Source organism: Podarcis filfolensis, assembly GCF_964270895.1.
Source record: "Podarcis filfolensis genome assembly, chromosome: 8".
Lineage (NCBI taxonomy): Eukaryota > Metazoa > Chordata > Lepidosauria > Squamata > Lacertidae > Podarcis > Podarcis filfolensis.
The window spans coordinates 2010341-2027941 of NC_139611.1; the positions used below are offsets into that span (position 1 = coordinate 2010341).

The 17601-nt window shown below is 47.6% G+C and overlaps 2 protein-coding genes across 2 annotated transcripts in view; one reads left to right on the top strand and one right to left on the bottom strand.

Annotated features, from left to right (window-relative positions):
- The window catches only part of LOC310769836 (E3 ubiquitin-protein ligase MARCHF5-like), a 96671-nt gene that overhangs the window by 48812 nt on the left and 30258 nt on the right, over positions 1 to 17601 (bottom strand). The window lies entirely within an intron of this gene.
- Positions 1 to 17601, top strand: part of LOC310769717 (uncharacterized protein) — a 59540-nt gene that overhangs the window by 40755 nt on the left and 1184 nt on the right. The window contains exons 3-19 of the mRNA XM_083629353.1: positions 10241 to 10409; positions 10765 to 10906; positions 10984 to 11102; positions 11216 to 11365; positions 11779 to 11921; positions 12069 to 12183; positions 12295 to 12431; positions 12617 to 12736; positions 12870 to 12984; positions 13252 to 13386; positions 13538 to 13702; positions 13996 to 14163; positions 14272 to 14376; positions 14494 to 14599; positions 14854 to 14916; positions 15163 to 15345; positions 15435 to 15603. Coding sequence (XP_083485479.1) covers positions 10241 to 10409; positions 10765 to 10906; positions 10984 to 11102; positions 11216 to 11365; positions 11779 to 11921; positions 12069 to 12183; positions 12295 to 12431; positions 12617 to 12736; positions 12870 to 12984; positions 13252 to 13386; positions 13538 to 13702; positions 13996 to 14163; positions 14272 to 14376; positions 14494 to 14599; positions 14854 to 14916; positions 15163 to 15345; positions 15435 to 15448 — 2149 coding nt within the window. The 3' untranslated portion in view covers positions 15449 to 15603. The remainder of the gene's footprint in view (positions 1 to 10240; positions 10410 to 10764; positions 10907 to 10983; positions 11103 to 11215; positions 11366 to 11778; positions 11922 to 12068; positions 12184 to 12294; positions 12432 to 12616; positions 12737 to 12869; positions 12985 to 13251; positions 13387 to 13537; positions 13703 to 13995; positions 14164 to 14271; positions 14377 to 14493; positions 14600 to 14853; positions 14917 to 15162; positions 15346 to 15434; positions 15604 to 17601) is intronic.

The following is a 17601-nucleotide window of genomic DNA, read 5'->3' on the forward strand; positions in this document are numbered from 1 at the left end:
AAGGAAACTAAGAGAATCGAAGAAAGAAGAAATTATTAAGCAATTAAGAGACTGTGAGAAAAAATTAACAATAAACCCTAGGGATGAAAGGACTAAACAAATCTCTAGAATGCTGCAAACACAATATTCAATATTAATAAGCCAGGAAGTAGAATGGAGAATCAAATCAATGAAGCAGAAATACTTTGAATCTGCAAACAAAACGGGGAAACTAATGGCGTGGCAATTAAGAAAAAGGAAAAAACAAAATGTGATCAACAAAATCAAAATAGAAGAGCAGATATTAGAAGACCCCAATGAAATAAAGGAAAGGTTCCTTCAATTCTATGAAAACCTGTATAAAAAGGAAGATGAGAATATAGTAGAAATAGAAAAATATCTGGAAAGAAATGGAGGAAAACACTTGATGGATGAAGAGAAAACTTACTTAAATAAACCAATAACAGCAGATGAGATTAAGGAGGCAATTAAGAAGATGAAACCAGGGAAAGCACCAGGTCCAGATGGTTTGTCACAAAAGTATTATAAAGTTTTGGAAGAGCATCTGACCCCGGTTTTATGCGACGTAATGAATAGTATTCTACAAGGAGGGAGGATACCTGACTCCTGGAAAGAGGCACACATCACGTTAATACCCAAATCAGATTCTGATAAACTGGACATAAGAAATTATAGACCGATATCACTACTTAATAATGATTACAAAATCTTCGCAGAAATAATGGCGAATAGACTTAAGAAATATTTAACAAAATCCATTCATAAAGATCAAGCTGGATTCCTCCCTAACAGGCAATTAAAAGACAATGTAAGGCACATAATAAATATCATTGAATATCTGGAACTCAAGAATGAAATCCCCGCGGCACTAATCTTCATTGACGCCGAAAAGGCTTTCAACAATGTATCCTGGCGGTTTTTACTAAAATGCTTGGAAAGGGTAGGAATAGAGGGGCCTTTTATGGAAGGCATAAAAGCGATTTATTCAAGCCAAAGGGCTAACTTAATTATTAACAATAATCTAACTAACCCATTTGTGATCTCGAAGGGTACAAGACAGGGGTGCCCTCTGTCCCCTCTCTTATTTATTATGGTGTTGGAAGTAATTGCAAATGAAATAAGGGAAACCCCAGAAATAAGAGGAATCAGAATTGGAAAAAAGAATATAAATTAAAGGCTTACGCTGATGATTTGGTAATATCGTTAGAAGATCCAGTAAAAAGTATCAGTAAAGTCTTAGAGTTATTAGAAGAATTTGGGAAACTGTCCGGTTTTAAGCTAAATAAGGTCAAAACCAAGATGTTGACAAAGAATTTGGCAGAAGATTTAAGAAATCAGTTAGAGTTACAATCAGGAATTAAGGTGGTGAAAAAGGTGAAGTATTTGGGTATTTGGGTCTCCACAAAAAACATAAATTTAGTAGAAGATAACTACATTAGGACCTGGAGAGAAATTTAAAAAGACTTAGACACCTGGAGTAGGATAAAACTCTCCTGGTCGGGCAGAATGGCCGCAATTAAGATGAATATTCTTCCAAGACTGCTGTTCCTATTTCAGAACATCCCGGTGATTAGAGGTACGACAGTGTTTAAAGATTGGCAGAAAACACTTTCCAGATTTATTTGGCAGGGCAAGAGAGCAAGAATTAAGTTTAAATTACTCACAGACTGAAGAGAGAGAGGAGGGCTTGCTGTCCCGAATCTGAAATTATATTATGAGGCCTCGTGTTTGTGTTGGATCAAGGAGTGGGTTGTTTTGAAAAATACAGACTTGTTGGACTTAGAGGGATTTAACACCAGATTTGGCTGGCATGCTTATCTATGGCATGATAAAGAGAGGGTACATAAAGGATTCTCTGACCATATTATTAGAGGTGCGTTACTCGAGGTTTGGAACAGAAATAAAAGATTTTTAGAAAAAGACACCCCCTGGTGGTTATCACAATTGATATCCTAACTATTAAAAAAATAAACATGGAAAGCCAAAGATGGACCTATGAAGACCTCCTGGTAAGAACAGATAAAGGGTGGAAAATTAGAACATATGAGGACTTAAAGGATAAATTATTGGGTTGGCTACAATTTCACCAAATTAACGCTTTATGGAATGAACATAAAAAAACAGGGATGAATGAGAAAAAGTCTAGATATCAGGTGGAAATATTAGAAGGAAACTCCAAACTCTTATCCAAAATGTATAATCAATTATTAGAGTGGGACACCAAGGATGAAGAAATAAAGGAGGTTATGATCAAATGGGCTATAGACTTGGGATATAACCTAGATTATGATAGGTGGGTAAAACTTTGGAATAAGGATATGAAATTCACAGCATGCGTTGGACTCCGAGAAAATATGGAAAAAATGATGTACAGATAGTACATCACCCCCGTGAAATTGGACAAAATGTATAAGACTGGGGACAAAACGTGCTGGAAATGCAAAACAAAAGAAGGTGATTTCCACCATATGTGGTGGGCATGTGAAGAAGTGAAAAGGTTTTGGGGACTTATCTATGATGAATTAAAAAAAATTCTGAAATATACTTTCCCCCCAAAACCCGAAGCCTTTCTCTTAGGAATGGTTGGAGAGGAGATTAGGAAAGAGGATCAAACAATGTTCCAATACGCAACGGTAACCGCCAGGATATTGCTAGCGCAAAACTGGAAAACTCCCAATATCCCAACTGTTAGAGAATGGCAAATTAAGCTATTTGAATATATAGAACTAGCTAGGATGACACAAAAAATCAGGCATCAGAAAAATGTAAAATTTATTAATGATTGGCACAAATTTGTAACATACATAGAAACAAATTTAGGATACAACAAAATCACAGTAGGTGAAATATAAAACCTGCGAAGTATTGATAGAGGTTAAAAAAAAAAAATACCGTAGAAAGATATCGTGGTGATATAGCTCAAAACTGAGATGGAGGGAAGTCACTCAATGTTATGATGTTTTATGTTTGTTTTCTTTTTTCTTGTATGGGTTGGTACAAGCTTTGCGTTATCACGTTGTATGTTTTTGGTGTTGTTGGTTTTTCTTTTCTTTTCTTTTTTTTTTCTTCTGAAAAAGAACTCAATAAAAAGAATTTTTTTTTAAAAAAAGTCACTATAGCCCTATTTTGGGCCGTATCATGAGGGAGGAATTTTACCTTGATGATATTTTCTGTTGTCACGAGGCCCCTGGTGACTATTCCGATTTTTTCGGGAATATTTACTTTTCTTTGAGCATATGATGGGTGTCTTCTATTTGTGGGAAGTATTGTGAAGGCAAGTTGGTGATTATTTAACGTTAGCTTCCACCAAGTCTGTGTTGTTTTATCTTGATCCTTTCTTGTCATGTTAGGATACATGGGATTTCTTTGCGATGTCAAGAGAAGGGTTGGTTGAATGGGAGCCGGAATTTCCTTTGGTTTTCCTATCTGCTGGGGCGTGGGGCTTTTCCTCAGAGTGCTTTATTGGCGTGCATGAGTTTGTGATTTTCTTTTGGGTTGTAGGAGCAGAGTTCTTTGTTGTTGTATTCTCCAGCAGCTTAAAGAGCTTCTGGAAATTCATTTTTTTAGTCCGGCAGGTCGGCGTTCCCTTTTGGCCTCTCAATTTGATGTTTTTGGTCTTCTTCATTTTTTGTGTTGAGCGTTTTTAAGGTCGGTTTCTTGGGAGCAAGGGACCCTCCCTCCTGCACTGAATTGTTTCTGTTTGTTTTTTTGTAATCGAGTCACGGCTTGGTTTCACCTCCATTAGTCCTATTCCCAGATGTCATGTGAGGGAAAGCGACCTCATGGTTCTTAATCAATTCAGTTAGGGTGGTAAGCAGGTTCAAGCTTTCCGAAAGGAAATTTTTAATTGGCTCAAGTTCTTTGCTTATCTGTGTGAAATGAGTTTTGAGTAACTCTTCGAACATCCCTGACAAGTAGAAGATAAAGTTGTCCAGGTACTGTACCCTTAAGCTGTTTGGCCATTTGTCTGTTTCAGTCAGCTCAGTCGGGGGAGGGCATCTTAATTTCTCTCCTGATAGGGAGGGGAAAGGAGGCTCGTTTGACATGGCTTCTGGGTTTTCCAGGAATAGCTCCTGTTCTAAACTTGCTTCAGGTCCCTCTTTGGCTAGCTCAGCTTGTTTTAGTTCTGTTGCCAGGTCCACTCCCTCACCTCCGACGTTAGTTTTTTCCTCCCTTCCAATCCAGGTGTGGTCAATAGACCACTCATGAGAATGGAGGTTTCCTGGATTATTTGCTTCATCAGCCTTGGGATGGAAGTAGGTTGAAATTTTGGCCTGTTTTTTCTTTGGGGGAGTTGTTACAGGTTGTAAAGGTGAAATCTCAAGTACCATCTTCGTACTCAGAAATAAATGGGGCTATTTTATCCAACCCACAACTTTATGGGCTTTTCAAGGTAGGTGGTTCAAAGTTGATTTAAGTAGCTTTAAAAGGGAGGGGAGGTTTAAAAGTCCACCTGACAGCTCCCGGAGTCTTTTACTGATAAAAGTTGACAGATATTTTCATAGGTTGAGCCTTTTTATCAGGGTAATTTGATCATTAGAGCTCCTACTCAGGCAGCAGAGAGTTGAGACTTGACCTGGCGCCATCTTCCCTGGAAGCTCATATAATAATAAGTGCTGGAGATGCAAGATACAAAAAGGAACCTTCTACCATATGTGGTGGACATGCCCCAAAATTGGGAAATTTTGGAGCATGATCCACAAAGAAATAAAGAAAATATTAAGAATATCATATAGTAAAAGGCCAGAGGCATTCCTTTTAGAAATTTTAAATGACTATATTCCAAAAGACAAAACTAAATTTTTCTTATACGCAACGTCTGCAGCAAGAATCCTGGTGGCTAAGTACTGGAAAAGGAATCAGTCACCCACTAGGGGAGAGTGGCTATGTAAGCTTTCAGAATACTTAGAATTAGCCAAATTGACAGACATAATAAGACAAAAACCAAAAAGTGAAGTAAAAAAAGAATGGGAGTGCCTAAATGAATACCTCAAAAGTTAAGGTTCGAGGACAGAAATCTGGCTGAGTTTGGAATAACCTTGTGAAGTGAAAGGATATGAAAGAGGGATTTATATCTAGATGCTAGGATAGAGGTGATAAAGAAAACAGGAAAACAGGAAGACACAATGAGAGATAAAGGAGGTGCTGTGGGATTGGTGGAAGTCAGTGTCTTGTTGTTGTTGTTTTAGTGTTTATAATAGTTGCTAAGTACTGAAGTTCTCACCCTGGGCCAGCAGGGGGATACTGTAGATAGTTATGCAAATGAAGGATCGAAAAGTGTCGTTCAGTGATTGGATAGTTTTAGAAAATGGCAACAGTTACATTGTTCTGGAGCTCTATATAAGCAGGCTGACTGAGCTCCTCAGTTAGTTCTGTTCCAGCTTACAATAAAGAGCTGCTTTGGAAGAATCGCTGTGTCGTCTGATATGTTCGCCCACAACTTAACACTGGCGACGAGGATGGGATCGATGGACATCAGAGCACAGCCAGATGCGGCCATCCTCTGAACTGAGCTGAATCACTGAGCTGAATCACTGAGCGAAATCACTGGAAAGAACCAATTCAGAGCTGACTGTTCTGGCTAGAGCACTGTGTTCCATCCATCGCCCTCCACGCCGGCATCGGAATCATGGCTTCACTTGTGCCTCTACCGCCGTTTGCACCAGCCTCTGAATCATGGGACTCCTACCTCGCTCGGTTCGACTGCTACCTCCAAGCCAACGAGCTGACAGCAGCATCAAAGGAACGGAAGCGGGGCCTATTCCTCAGCCTCTGTGGACCTGAGGTGTTTGAGACAGCCCGAGCATTGGTTGCGCCTGAAGCAGTCCAGGCAACACCATGGGACACGATCCAAGAGAAGCTCCGCAACCACTACGCGCCAAAGCCGTCCAATATTGCTGCCCGCCATGCGTTCTACCACCAGAACCAGGCAGAGGGGGAGTCAATCAACAACTACACCACCGCCCTGCGACAGGCTGCAATGCACTGCGAGTTCTGAGACTTAGACGATGCCCTGATGGATCGAATCATCTGCGGGGTCCGGGACATCCATCTGCAACGGCGTCTCCTCGCCAAGCCAGACCTCATGCTACAGAAAGCCATTGAGGAGGCTGTGGCCTCAGAAGCTGCTGAACGCTCCACCCAGGAATTGCGCAAGTCCAGCAGCTCGCGTCTTGCTAGGAAGCCAGTTCCAGTGCATCACAAAGAGGCCAGCAGTGATGAGGCATCCTCCAGTGAAGACGATGACGTGCACCAGACAAAGCGGGAGCGCAGGAAGTTCCAACAGAAGTCCAAGGGCCAATCGGAATGTGCCGGCTGCGGAGGCAACCATTCCTGTGCCAAGTGTCGATTCACAGATGCCATCTGTCAGAAGTGTTCCAGAAGGGGCCACATCGCGAAGGTCTGCCGATCGGCTCCATCTGACACCCCCCCTTCACCGACTCGCAAGTCCAAGTCTTCACTCCAGTCTGCCAAGGAAAGCTGTTTCGCTCTCACCAACTGCCGCTGCCCTTCTGGAACCACGATTGGCCAAACCGACTCGCCTACGCGACGCAAGCTGAACATCACAGTGCTTATTGAAGGAGCTCCATGTGACATGGAGATCGACACCGAGTCTGCCCTGTCCATCGTGTCTTGGAGCACCATCAAAAGACTGGTACCCAGAATGTCCAAAAGGCAACTCGACTCTCACCACGTACACCTGAGAGACTACCAGGGAAACAACATTCCCATGGTAGGCGTTGGCCGGTTCCGGATCGCCTTCAAGGATTTTTTGGGCCTGCTCCGACTGGTGGTGGTCGAAGGTCAGCGGCCAAGCCTCCTAGGGCTAGACTGGTTTGATGCCCTCGGCCTGGAAGTCACCGGCATCAACTGCATCTCTAACGCAGAGACTGAGGGTCTGGTCAACGACTTTGCCGAGGTTTTTGACGGCACTTTGGGGCAATATACAGGTACGCCCATCTCCTTTAGCCTTGATCCACAAGTCGCTCCCATCAAGCTAAAGCCATGCCGGGTTCCCTTTGCTCTCAAGGCTAAGGTGGACGAACAACTGGACAAGCTGATCGCCCAAGGAGTTTTGGAGCCGGTTGACCACGCCAAGTGGGAAACCCCATCGTCACACCTGTCAAGCCAGACGGGTCGGTGAGAATCTGCGCTGACTACAAGTGCACGATCAACAAGGCACTTCAGCAGCACGCTTATCCGGTTCCTGTTGTCCAACACCTGCTGCATTCCCTGGGTGAGGGTAAGGTCTTTGCTAAGCTGGACCTTGCCCAAGCCTATCAACAACTGCCCGTCGATGATGCCACTGCTGAAGCCCAGACGATCGTCACCCACCGAGGGGCATTCCGTTGCTGCCGTTTGCAGTTCGGGGTGAGTGTGGCTCCTGGCATCTTCCAAAGCCTTATGGAGCGTCTCCTCCAAGGGCTTCCGGGCGTGGTACCATATTTTGATGACGTCTTGGTGTCCGCAGACTCACACCAGCAGCTGTTCGAGCGCCTCCGTGCCGTGCTGACCAGGTTCCAGGAGGCCGGGCTCAAGGTAAAGAGGGAGAAGTGCCAGATCGCCGTTCCACAGGTGGAGTTCCTGGGCTATCTTATCGACGCCTCCGGCCTTCACCCGACCACATCCAAGATCCGCGCTATCCAGCAGGCCCCCATCCCAAAGAACAAGACAGAGTTGCAGGCGTTCCTGGGGCTGCTGAACTTTTATAACATGTTCCTGCCCCACAAAGCCACGGTGGCTGAGCCTCTTCACCGACTCCTCAGCACAAAGACGCCTTGGTCCTGGGGTCATCGGGAGACGGCGGCCTTCAACGCGGTCAAGGCTCTCCTTTCATCGGACAGTGTGCTGGTACACTACAGTGAAGCTAGGCCGCTGGTCCTTGCCTGCGACGCCTCACCTTTTGGCATCGGCGCTGTCCTTAGTCACTGTTTTCCAGATGGAAGAGACGCACCGCTCGCCTACTTTTCCAGGACGCTATCTCTGACTGAACGGAATTACAGCCAGCTCGACAAGGAGGCACTGGCACTTGTGGCTGGAGTAAAGAGGTTCCGTGAATACCTCTATGGCAGGACTTTTGACCTCATCACTGACCACAAGCCGCTCCTGGGCCTCCTCGCCGGTGATCGTCCAACTCCACCGGTCCTCTCACCGCGCATGCTGTGATGGACTGTTTTCCTGGCTGCCTACCACTACCGGCTTGTCCATCACCCGGGGAAATCGATGGGCCATGCCAACGCCCTCAGCCGTTGCCCTCTTCCAGCGTTTGTGGAAGACCCGGCTCCAGCTTCATCGCTCCTCCTGATTGAGGATCTTCCAGCAGCGCCTGTATCGGCTGCCACTGTGGCCTCCGCATCTGCCCAGGATCGCACCATCAGCCGTGTGCTCAACTGGGTGTGGAGGGGGTGGCCACAAGGGCCTTTTGCATCGGAGTTCCAGCCATTCGCAACCATTCGTGTTACGTCTGGTGGCCTAACATGGACGATGGCATCACTGCCTGGGTTTCCACCTGTCAAGCGTGCCAAGAATCAAAGCCGGCGCCACCGGCAGCTAAGGGACACACCTGGGAGATGCCCAAGACACCCTGGTCGAGGGTGCACATCGATCTGGCTGGCCCCTTTCACGGCCGGACCTTTATGGTAGTGGTGGACGCCTATTCCAAATGGCTGGAGGTGGCCCTGATGCCCTCCACCACTACCGAGGCCGTCATCCGGGTGCTGCGAGGCCTGTTTGCGACGCATGGGTGTCCTGATGTCCTTGTCTCTGACAACGGACCGCAGTTCATGTCAGGCACTTTCGAGCGGTATCTTTTGGGACTGGGCATCCGCCATGCCCTAACGGCACCATTTCCTCCATCCAGCAATGGGCAAGCGGAGAGAATGGTGCGCTCGGCAAAAGAGGCACTGGCGCGCCTGGACCGGGGAGACTGGCACGAGCGGGTCGCCGAATACTTGTTCGTGCAACACATCACCCCTCACGCGGCCACAGGGCAGAGTCCTGCCGAACTGCTTATGGGCCGCCGCCTCAGGTCACCGCTCGACTGGCTGCACCTGGACTTTGCCGTGGCCAAACCCCCAGGCTGTTCCAACGCGCCACGGTCATTTGTTCCAGGAAACCAGGTCTTTGCCCGGAACTATGTGGGGGACATTCCTTGGGTGCCAGCCACAGTAGTGGGAGTCACTGGACCTCGCTGGTACCAGGTGGCACTCGAAGACGGACGCTTGTGGCGCCGGCACATAGACCAGCTTAGGCGCAGGGTTGGGGACTTGGGCACTACCGTGGTGCCCCAACTGCGCTCGTGGCTCCAGAAGAGACGCTTACAGATGGCGAGGCTCCACCTACACCTCCCTCGCAAACTGCCAGCGTGGAGCCGAACCAAGCCGCTTCAGAGGGTCTGCCAGACTTACCACAGGTTCAGACCATTCCACTTGCGGAGGCTCCACCCACAGCAGCGGATCCAGGGGATTTGGTTTCAACGCCACCTAGGGTCACACCACAGACTCAACAAGAGTTGTGTGGCCCCCTGGACTTGGCTACCAGTCCCCGGCGGTCTGTCAGAGTTTCCAAGCGCCCAACTTATTTAAAGGACTATGTTGTTGGACATGTATCACTGTTGGTCTAAGTATGTGAAATGTAACCGATATGCTTTTGTGCCTAATTGAACCATTACGTGTAGTGCTGTATATAAGGAAACCATTACGATTGTAACTAATGCCTTATCTCGGTGGGGAGGGGTGTTATGTACTGAAGTTCTCACCCTGGGCCAGCAGGGGGATACTGTAGATAGTTATGCAAATGAAGGATCGAAAGTGACATTCAGTGATTGGATAGTTTTAGAAAATGGCAACAGTTACATTGTTCTGGAGCTCTATATAAGCAGGCTGGCTGAGCTCCTCAGTCAGTTCTGTTCCAGCTTACAATAAAGAGCTGCTTTGGAAGAATCACTGTGTCGTCTGATATGTTCGCCCACAACTTAACAATAGTAACTTGTAAGATATGGATTAGGTTTTTTATTTGTTTTTTTGTTGTTGCGTTCTTTAGTTTTTGAATGTTGATTTTTGTGTGTCGTGTATTGTTATTTTTAGATATCTTTCGTGTTGTTGTTGTTGTGTGGAAAATATTAATAAAATATATTTAAAAAAAACCCCAGTCCATTTCTATGGTGGCGGCGCTTGGGGTCTTTGAAGGATGGGAGGCAATAAACCCTTTTGACAAAAGTGCTACTCCTCTCTCCCCTCAGCATCCCAACCGCAGCTTCTCCGGATGCGGCTGATCTTCCTCCTGAAAGCGACAGCAGGGACCAGCTGAAGACCAAACTTACGGATGTCGTTGCAACGATGAAGAGTGGGAAGATCCGAAGGAAGGCGCTCCGAGATCTTTCCGCCTTCCTGCAGAAGATCCAGGAATATGTGAGTTTCTGAAGGGAAGAATTGCAATCATGCAGGGCTGTCAAGGCCTTCAGGCTGCTGCTTCTAGGCCCACCCTGCAAGGTGCCCAAGGGACAATCAGGCATCCCAGCACTTATCCAAAATTGAGAACAGAGCTGGGCCATAGCAGAACGAATCCCAGTGAGTAAAACAGCCTAGAAAAGAAGTAAAAAGCGAACATCAGGAAAAGAGGGGTGGGAAGTCAAGAAGAAATGGTTTTTTTTCTGCATAGGATGCAAAATGTTTTGGAATGTTTGGAAGATTTAATTAAAATGTTATAGGAAAAATGGTGATGGGTTGCTTCTCTTATCAGTCACTTCTCTTGGTTTCTTCTCAGCCATCGGTAGCGCTTTCTGCATCCTCCCTTGGCCAACTGGTGGCGATTTCCTGTCTTTGTGCGTTGGATCCAGACCCGGAGAGCAGGCAGCGGGCAGCAGAGGCCCTCTGCCATCTTCTGCCCATCCTGCGGCGCAACGAAGGTAAGAGTGGAAGAATGCATCCCAGCATGGGGTGGGTTGAGCAAGACCCAAACTAACCCTTTGGCTTTCCTTTGCAGAGATGCTAGCACGAACATCGTGGAACCAAACGCTCATCATCAGAGCTGAGAAGGTCCTCAAATCCACCGGAGGACCGGTTCCTGAATTGTTCGTGAATAACTGTTACCATCTTGCCAGGGTAAGTCGCTGTCTCTCAATCCACATGTTCTGGGTTCCGCAGAGGCAGCACCTGGGCTTTCTGCTCCCCAGCCCTGCCCTGTGGGCATCTCTGACCTTCCTCTCTTGCTTCAGGTCTTTGGCGCCTTTCTCCCTGCGGAGCAGCTCCTGGAGGCCATGTGCTTCCTGGCCAGAGACCTGGTTGTCGAGAGCAGCTTCAACCTGTTGGATATCTCCCACTTACTGCAAGAATTCATCAAGCAGTTTGGCGGCACAAAAGTGGAGGTAAGGCATCTGCAAAGGTAGGAGAGAAGAAGATTCTCCGCTTTGGTGTAGGGGAGGCAACCTCATGCCATTGGGTGGCCAGGGCACATGTTAGTTGAGAGGGGCCTGGCAATGTCAGGACAAGAACCTCAGCCAAGGGTCCTGAGAAACATGGGTTCAGGGATGGGGAATCCTCCTCCTTCTGGGAGCAGACTGGCAAGCTTCTTCTCTTGGTCCACAATGGATAGGGGAACTGGCGCCCTGGAGCTGCCCCGGTTCAATACTTCCAAGGACCCTGAGTGGTACCTTGGAAAGAAGATGGCTGTGATGACACAGGTCAAGGGTCCCTCTTTCAATGAGGGATGGAGGGATCCACCTGCAGACAGCCCCGCTTCCTTGTACTCTCCAAGCAACACTCTCCTTTTTTCTGACAGGTGAAGGTGCTGCTGGAGGCCTTCTATAAGATCAGCCAGGGGCCTACAGTGAAAGGCAGAAGCATGGCCGTCTTCTCTTTGTCAATCTTGGCGCACCACCATCTGGCAAAAGTGGTTGAATACCTCCTCCAGTTTCCCTTCGGGTATGGAGCCCTCCAGGTTCTACTGGGCTAAGGGGAAGGTTGGCAAGCTGCAGGGCTTGCTCAGAAAGCCCTTGCTGCCATTTCCTCTCTCTGGAGCATGGCAGCAAGCAGAAGACTTGAATCTGACCATTGCTTTTGCATTCACAGAGACTGCGAGAGAGTATGGAAGGAGGTTTTAGCATCGGCCGATCCAGAACAACTGATCCATCTCATGGCCAAGCAGATTTACCAAAGCCCCTTGGCGGAATCTGCCACCCAAGTGGTAAGGACCAACCACCTGCTTTCTGGCTTCCTTCTTCCCAGGGTAATGTCGAGGGGTTCCTGTATTCTGCAGAAAAGCAGAGAAAGTGACTTGCGCCCCTCTCTCTTCCAGCAACATCTCACCAGCCTGTTGCACGCCATCCTCAGGATGGAGGACTACAAGGCAGCTGTGCGCCGGAACTTCCCACAGCTGCTGATCGCTCTCCTGGGGATGGTTATGAACTTCCACTATGACCAGGAATTCCTCGGGTGAGTAGTGTGTTGCAAAGGGACCAATGGAGTCCTTTCCCCTTCAACCTCGGGGGGTTTCCAGTCCAGCTTGGTTTTCCAAGGGAGGCTCTCCTTCAGGCGGCTGCTAGGGAGGAAGGATGGGGAAAGAATTTGAGTGTGTGACAATGACCCTCCTGGTGAACATGGTCTTGCTTTGGTTCCAGAGGGGCTAAGGAAGTTCTGCACCTCCTTCTTGGCACCACTGGAGAGCAAGTGGAGGCGGCCATCGTTGACCAACTTTTCTGCCGGGAGAATTTCAGCCAGGGGTTGTCTGCCATGGTGAGGTAAGAGGAAGAACGCGGTGACCTTCCACAGTGGTCTGGCAAACGGAGCTGAAGGCACGGGATCGGACTGTGCCCCTGTTTGCTTCCTGCGGTGTCTTTCCCTTCCTTACCAAGATCTGTTTCTCCATTTCAGAGCTGTCGGTAAGCGACGCTGGTGGATCCCTCCCATGGTGGAAAATATCATCGCTGCTCTCGAGGACCAGGAGTTTGCCGGAGTGCCACAAGTCGCGGCAGCTATCTACATCGAGGTGAGGGGGACTGACGCGGGAGGAAATGGGTGCAGCAAGGAGGCCCTGGCTTGGTTTCTGCCGAGTGTTGGGCTGCTTTGAGCCTAAGGACTGTTGCCTGTTTTAGTGCTCCTCAGAGTAGACCCATTGGATTTGATGTACATGACAAACTTTGGTACATTCACTTCAGTGGGTTTGCTCTGTGCAGAATTGCAAATGGTGGGTAAAAGGAGAACCTGCCTCAGCCTCTCATCCCTGAAGAGTTTCTTTCTCTTTGGGCCTCTTTAGCTGCTCAGCTGCCGCCTGGAGGTCTATCCCTGTGAAGATACACTGGAGCAGCTCCTCAACTGGCTGGCACACGACCACCTGCAAGTCCAGAAGCTCAGCGTCAGAGGGATATCCCTGCTTCTGGACTCTGACATGGCAAGTGATGCTCAGAGGGAGGGAGGGAGGGGGGTGCAGATCTTGATTCTAATCATGGTCCAGCACTCTTTTGCTGGCACAATACTGAAGGGCCTGTGCTAAAAGGCGTGAGGCCTTTCAGACCTTTGAAAAGATTCTCTCTTTTGTGTAGGACCCTTCGCTTCTGCGGCTGTTGCTGCTGGATTCCCTCCCTTCTGCAGAAGCTGATGTCCTCCCAGAGTTGATAGAGCTAGTAGACCAAGCCTACCATTCCAGGGAGCTGGGAGAGGAAGACCTGAAGATGCTGGCGGCAGCCTACTGCGGTCTGGCTGCCCATGTGAGTGTTAGGGAAAACATGACACCACACCCGGTGGAGGAGGAATGCTTTGGAAGAGGAAGGGTGGGGTTTAGACTGGCATGCAGCGGAGGTGTTCTGGCTTCAGGAGGGTGTTCCTCTGGAGCACCTTCTCTTGGAAGCCTGCCTGGAAAACACAGGGGGAGAGTCACCCCTGCCCCCAGTCTCCCCCAGGAGGAGGATAGGGGGCTGAGCAGCCTCAAAACACCGCAGTGGGCAGAAGAAAGGAAACTGATCTGATGAGAAATACAACCTCTGATATTTTCTGCCTACAGGAGGAAGCCTCCGTCCGGGCATCAGCCATCCAACATCTGGGGCTGCTTCGGGGCTGGGTGAGAGACCAAAGGCTTCCCATAACAACAACAACAACAGAAGAAGAAGAAGCCATTCACGAACTGGTTGTGGTCCTCATTCACCTCGAAGATGAGGACGAGGTGGCCAAGGTGAGGGCCAAAGAGGTGGACTTACACAGTAGGAGGGAGGGATTATTCTCAGGAGCTTCCGAGACTATGTACTGCAATTTGTAACCCTCTTCTCTTCTTGTGTTGCAGGCTGCAAGGAGGGCTCTTTCCCATCTAGCCCCTCAAGTCAAGTGGTTGGCTCATCCCAACAAATTTAGCCTCCACTTTGCTCTGCACCAGGCTGCCAAGCATCTGGTAAGGTCCCTCTGCTTCATTGGCAGCTTTGCCCAGGCATGTCTTTGGGAGTGCAAGGCTCTTCTGCCATGCTCTCAAGCCTCTCTGATGCCACTTCTCCTTTGTCTTTGCCGACAGAGCAAGACCTTCAGCAAGGACATCCTTCGGAGTGCTGCCTTAACATGTGCGAAGCCGTCTGCCAACAGGCTGCCAGCAGTCTCCAGGGTGGCAGCTCTGCTTCTGGGTAAGTCAAGCAACGTCCTTCCCTGGTAGGGATGGACAGAAACGTCTTGGTAATGATGGCAGGGAGGATGGACATGTCCCCAGGCCACCTGCTAGGTAGGCCTCCATCTGTGCCCAGATCTTGCTCTGAGTGCTCCGTGAGGGTGGAGGCCTCTAGACGCAGCAGAGCATACCTGTCCTCCTGCTGAGCTGCATCTGTCTCCACTTGCTTTGCATCAAGATGACGTCCCTTTTCTTGCCTCTTTCTCTCTCTAGGTCATCTGGCTTTCCGGGATGCCAGTTTCATCCACGATCAAGACATGGCATCCTACGGAACATGTGAGTGAGACGTACGGAGGGCAGGGAGGGATGCTTCTGCTGAGAAAGGTCTTCAGGGGAAGGCAAATTCTCAGATGTATGTTCAGACAGAGGTGCCACAAGATGAACATGCAAAGAGAATTGGAATATGACTTCACTGCTCTCTCTCACACACAAACACACCTGATGGCTGTTTTCATATTGTTGATGGATGGCTCTTTTCCTGTGTATCTCCGCCTTGCTTAACCTTTCTCCCTTGCCACTCAGGGCTGGAAGAGATGCAGCAGCACGAGGAAGAAGGGCTCAGGCAGACAGGGAGGAGCTGCCTGAACATCATGCAGCGGGCCTATAAACATCGGAATAAAGGCAGGGTCCAGCGCTTTTTGAGGAGGCTGCTCCACTGCATTCACAGGAAACCTTATCCACAGGACTTCCTGAGCTGCATGCCAGGTGAGTGAGGCATCTGGTGGGCTATTGGGACATCTGGTGGGCTGTTTGGAGGTGACATTTCTCAAGGAGCCCCTTTCTCCTCCTGACAGAACATCTGCAGTAGCGCCAGGCCAAGGCAACGTAACATCAGAGTTGTGCTGCAGAGATACCATCTTCTGCTCTCCGCGGGATCCAGTCTGGACCAGCGCCAGGAACATCAACGCCATCAGGATGGACCAAGAGGAGTGGTGCTGCCCTCACGACCCTCCGTACACAGCGGTAGGAAACCTTTTTGTTGTTGTTGTGTTTCTTGTTGATGTTGTTTTGGATTGTTGATTTTATTGATTTTGAATCTCAGGGTGGTTCACAACACCAAGTATATGAAGCACAAAATACATAATAAGAATAATCACTGCACAAAATTCATAATAAAAATATCAGAACATAATCATAACATACTAAAAAGAGCCACAAGACTAATGTATGCACACTAATAAACAATACAAAAGCCCTGAAACAACACTCCAGCCCACAAATACAAAATCTAAATCAATGTAACACATTTAACAACCATTTAAAACAACCCCACCTTCTTGAAGAAGGCTGATATATTAGATTTAGAAGGTTGGAATACGAGGTTTGGATGGCACGCCTACCTAACATACAACAAAGTGGCAGTGCATAAGGACTTTTAAAATCATATAGTAAGAATTTCATTATACAAGGTCTGGGATAAGTACTACAGACTATTAGAGCCCAAAAACCCTGGTGGGTATCCCCAGTGGAGATGATAACGGTAAAAAAGACAAAAATGGACACAAATTGGGCAACTTACCAACAATTAATAAAGGTAGAACAGGGCCAATTAAAAATCAAATTGTATGAAGAAATTAAACAGTATTGTAACGGCTGGATTCAATACCACCAAATAGTGCATATATTTAATCAGGATAAGAAAATTGGTTTTGGAGATAAGAAGTCATTCTTACAAAAGGAATTAGTACAAACTAATAAAAAGACCCTATCTAGGATGTATGATCTACTTTTGGAATGGGAACTCAAGGATGAGATGCTAAAGGACGTTATGATAAAGTGGGCACAGGATTTTGGCCACAACATAATGTTAGCTGTGGAAATTTGACATCAAGTTCACAGCATGTTATACAATAAGGGAGAATCTAATGAAAATGATCTACCGATGGTACCTAACCCCTGCCCCAAGGAATCGGCAAAAATCTATAAGCAAAAAACCAATGTGTGCTGGAGATGTAACACCGAGATAGGAACAATGTACCATATTTCGTGGGGTGTAAGGAGATAAAAAGCTTTTGGAACAAAGTTCATGAAGAAATCATTAAGATTTTTTTAAAAACCATTCAATAAGAAATCAGAAGCGTATGTTGCAAACATATAAGGAATACCTGTTACCCATTCAAAATATGCTCAAGAATCGACAGATGCAGCAATGGTTATCATTTATAAGGGCCTGTAATTTTGGCAACTCGTCCTCAGTAGTGTTGTTGAGGTCATGAAACTTCACTCTGCATTTGCCTTCTGGGACTATTTTACAAAAACCTCCTGATTTGGCAAGGAGATAGTCAAGAGCAAGTCTATTAGCTGCTGCTATCTGGTTCAAATCCTCAATCTTAAACTGCAACTGTCAGAGGATATGTGTAGTGGCATTGATGGTTTTCTCCAACCTGCATGTTAGGGCAAATAGTGCTTCACGGTTTTGTTCAGCCACAACTCCCGGATGTATGCCGATGGTGAGGATGCTCACGAAGCCTCCACCAACAGCACCCACAGAGCGGGCCGGGAAAATCTCATCCCTGCACTGTTCCCCTTGGACTTCTCTCCTCTTTCTGTTTCTAAGAGAGGGTAGAGGAGGAAAAGCCTCCACAGTCACAGGGAAAGTAAAGGCACCTATTCCCACCCACTGATAATCACCAGGGTGGTAATTAGTGGCTAGTCCATTATACAAGAACCAAAGATTGGGGTCCTTGATCAGCCAGCCAGAACAGATGGATCCCTGTCCGGTGAAGTTGACTGTATATTGGCGAAAGTATGTATACAAATCTGAGGATGTGGTATTGCTTTGGTAAGAGGCGTTGAAGGAACCCCACAACCAAAACTTAGCAGTGCACTGTGTGTAATTTCCCAGCCAACCTTTATGTTGGTGGTGCTGGACATGCGACCAATCTTTCCATTTCGCGTTCCATGATCCAGAGGCATAACAACAAAAGCACAAGCCCTGGGTGGTTCTGGAGAACTGGAAAT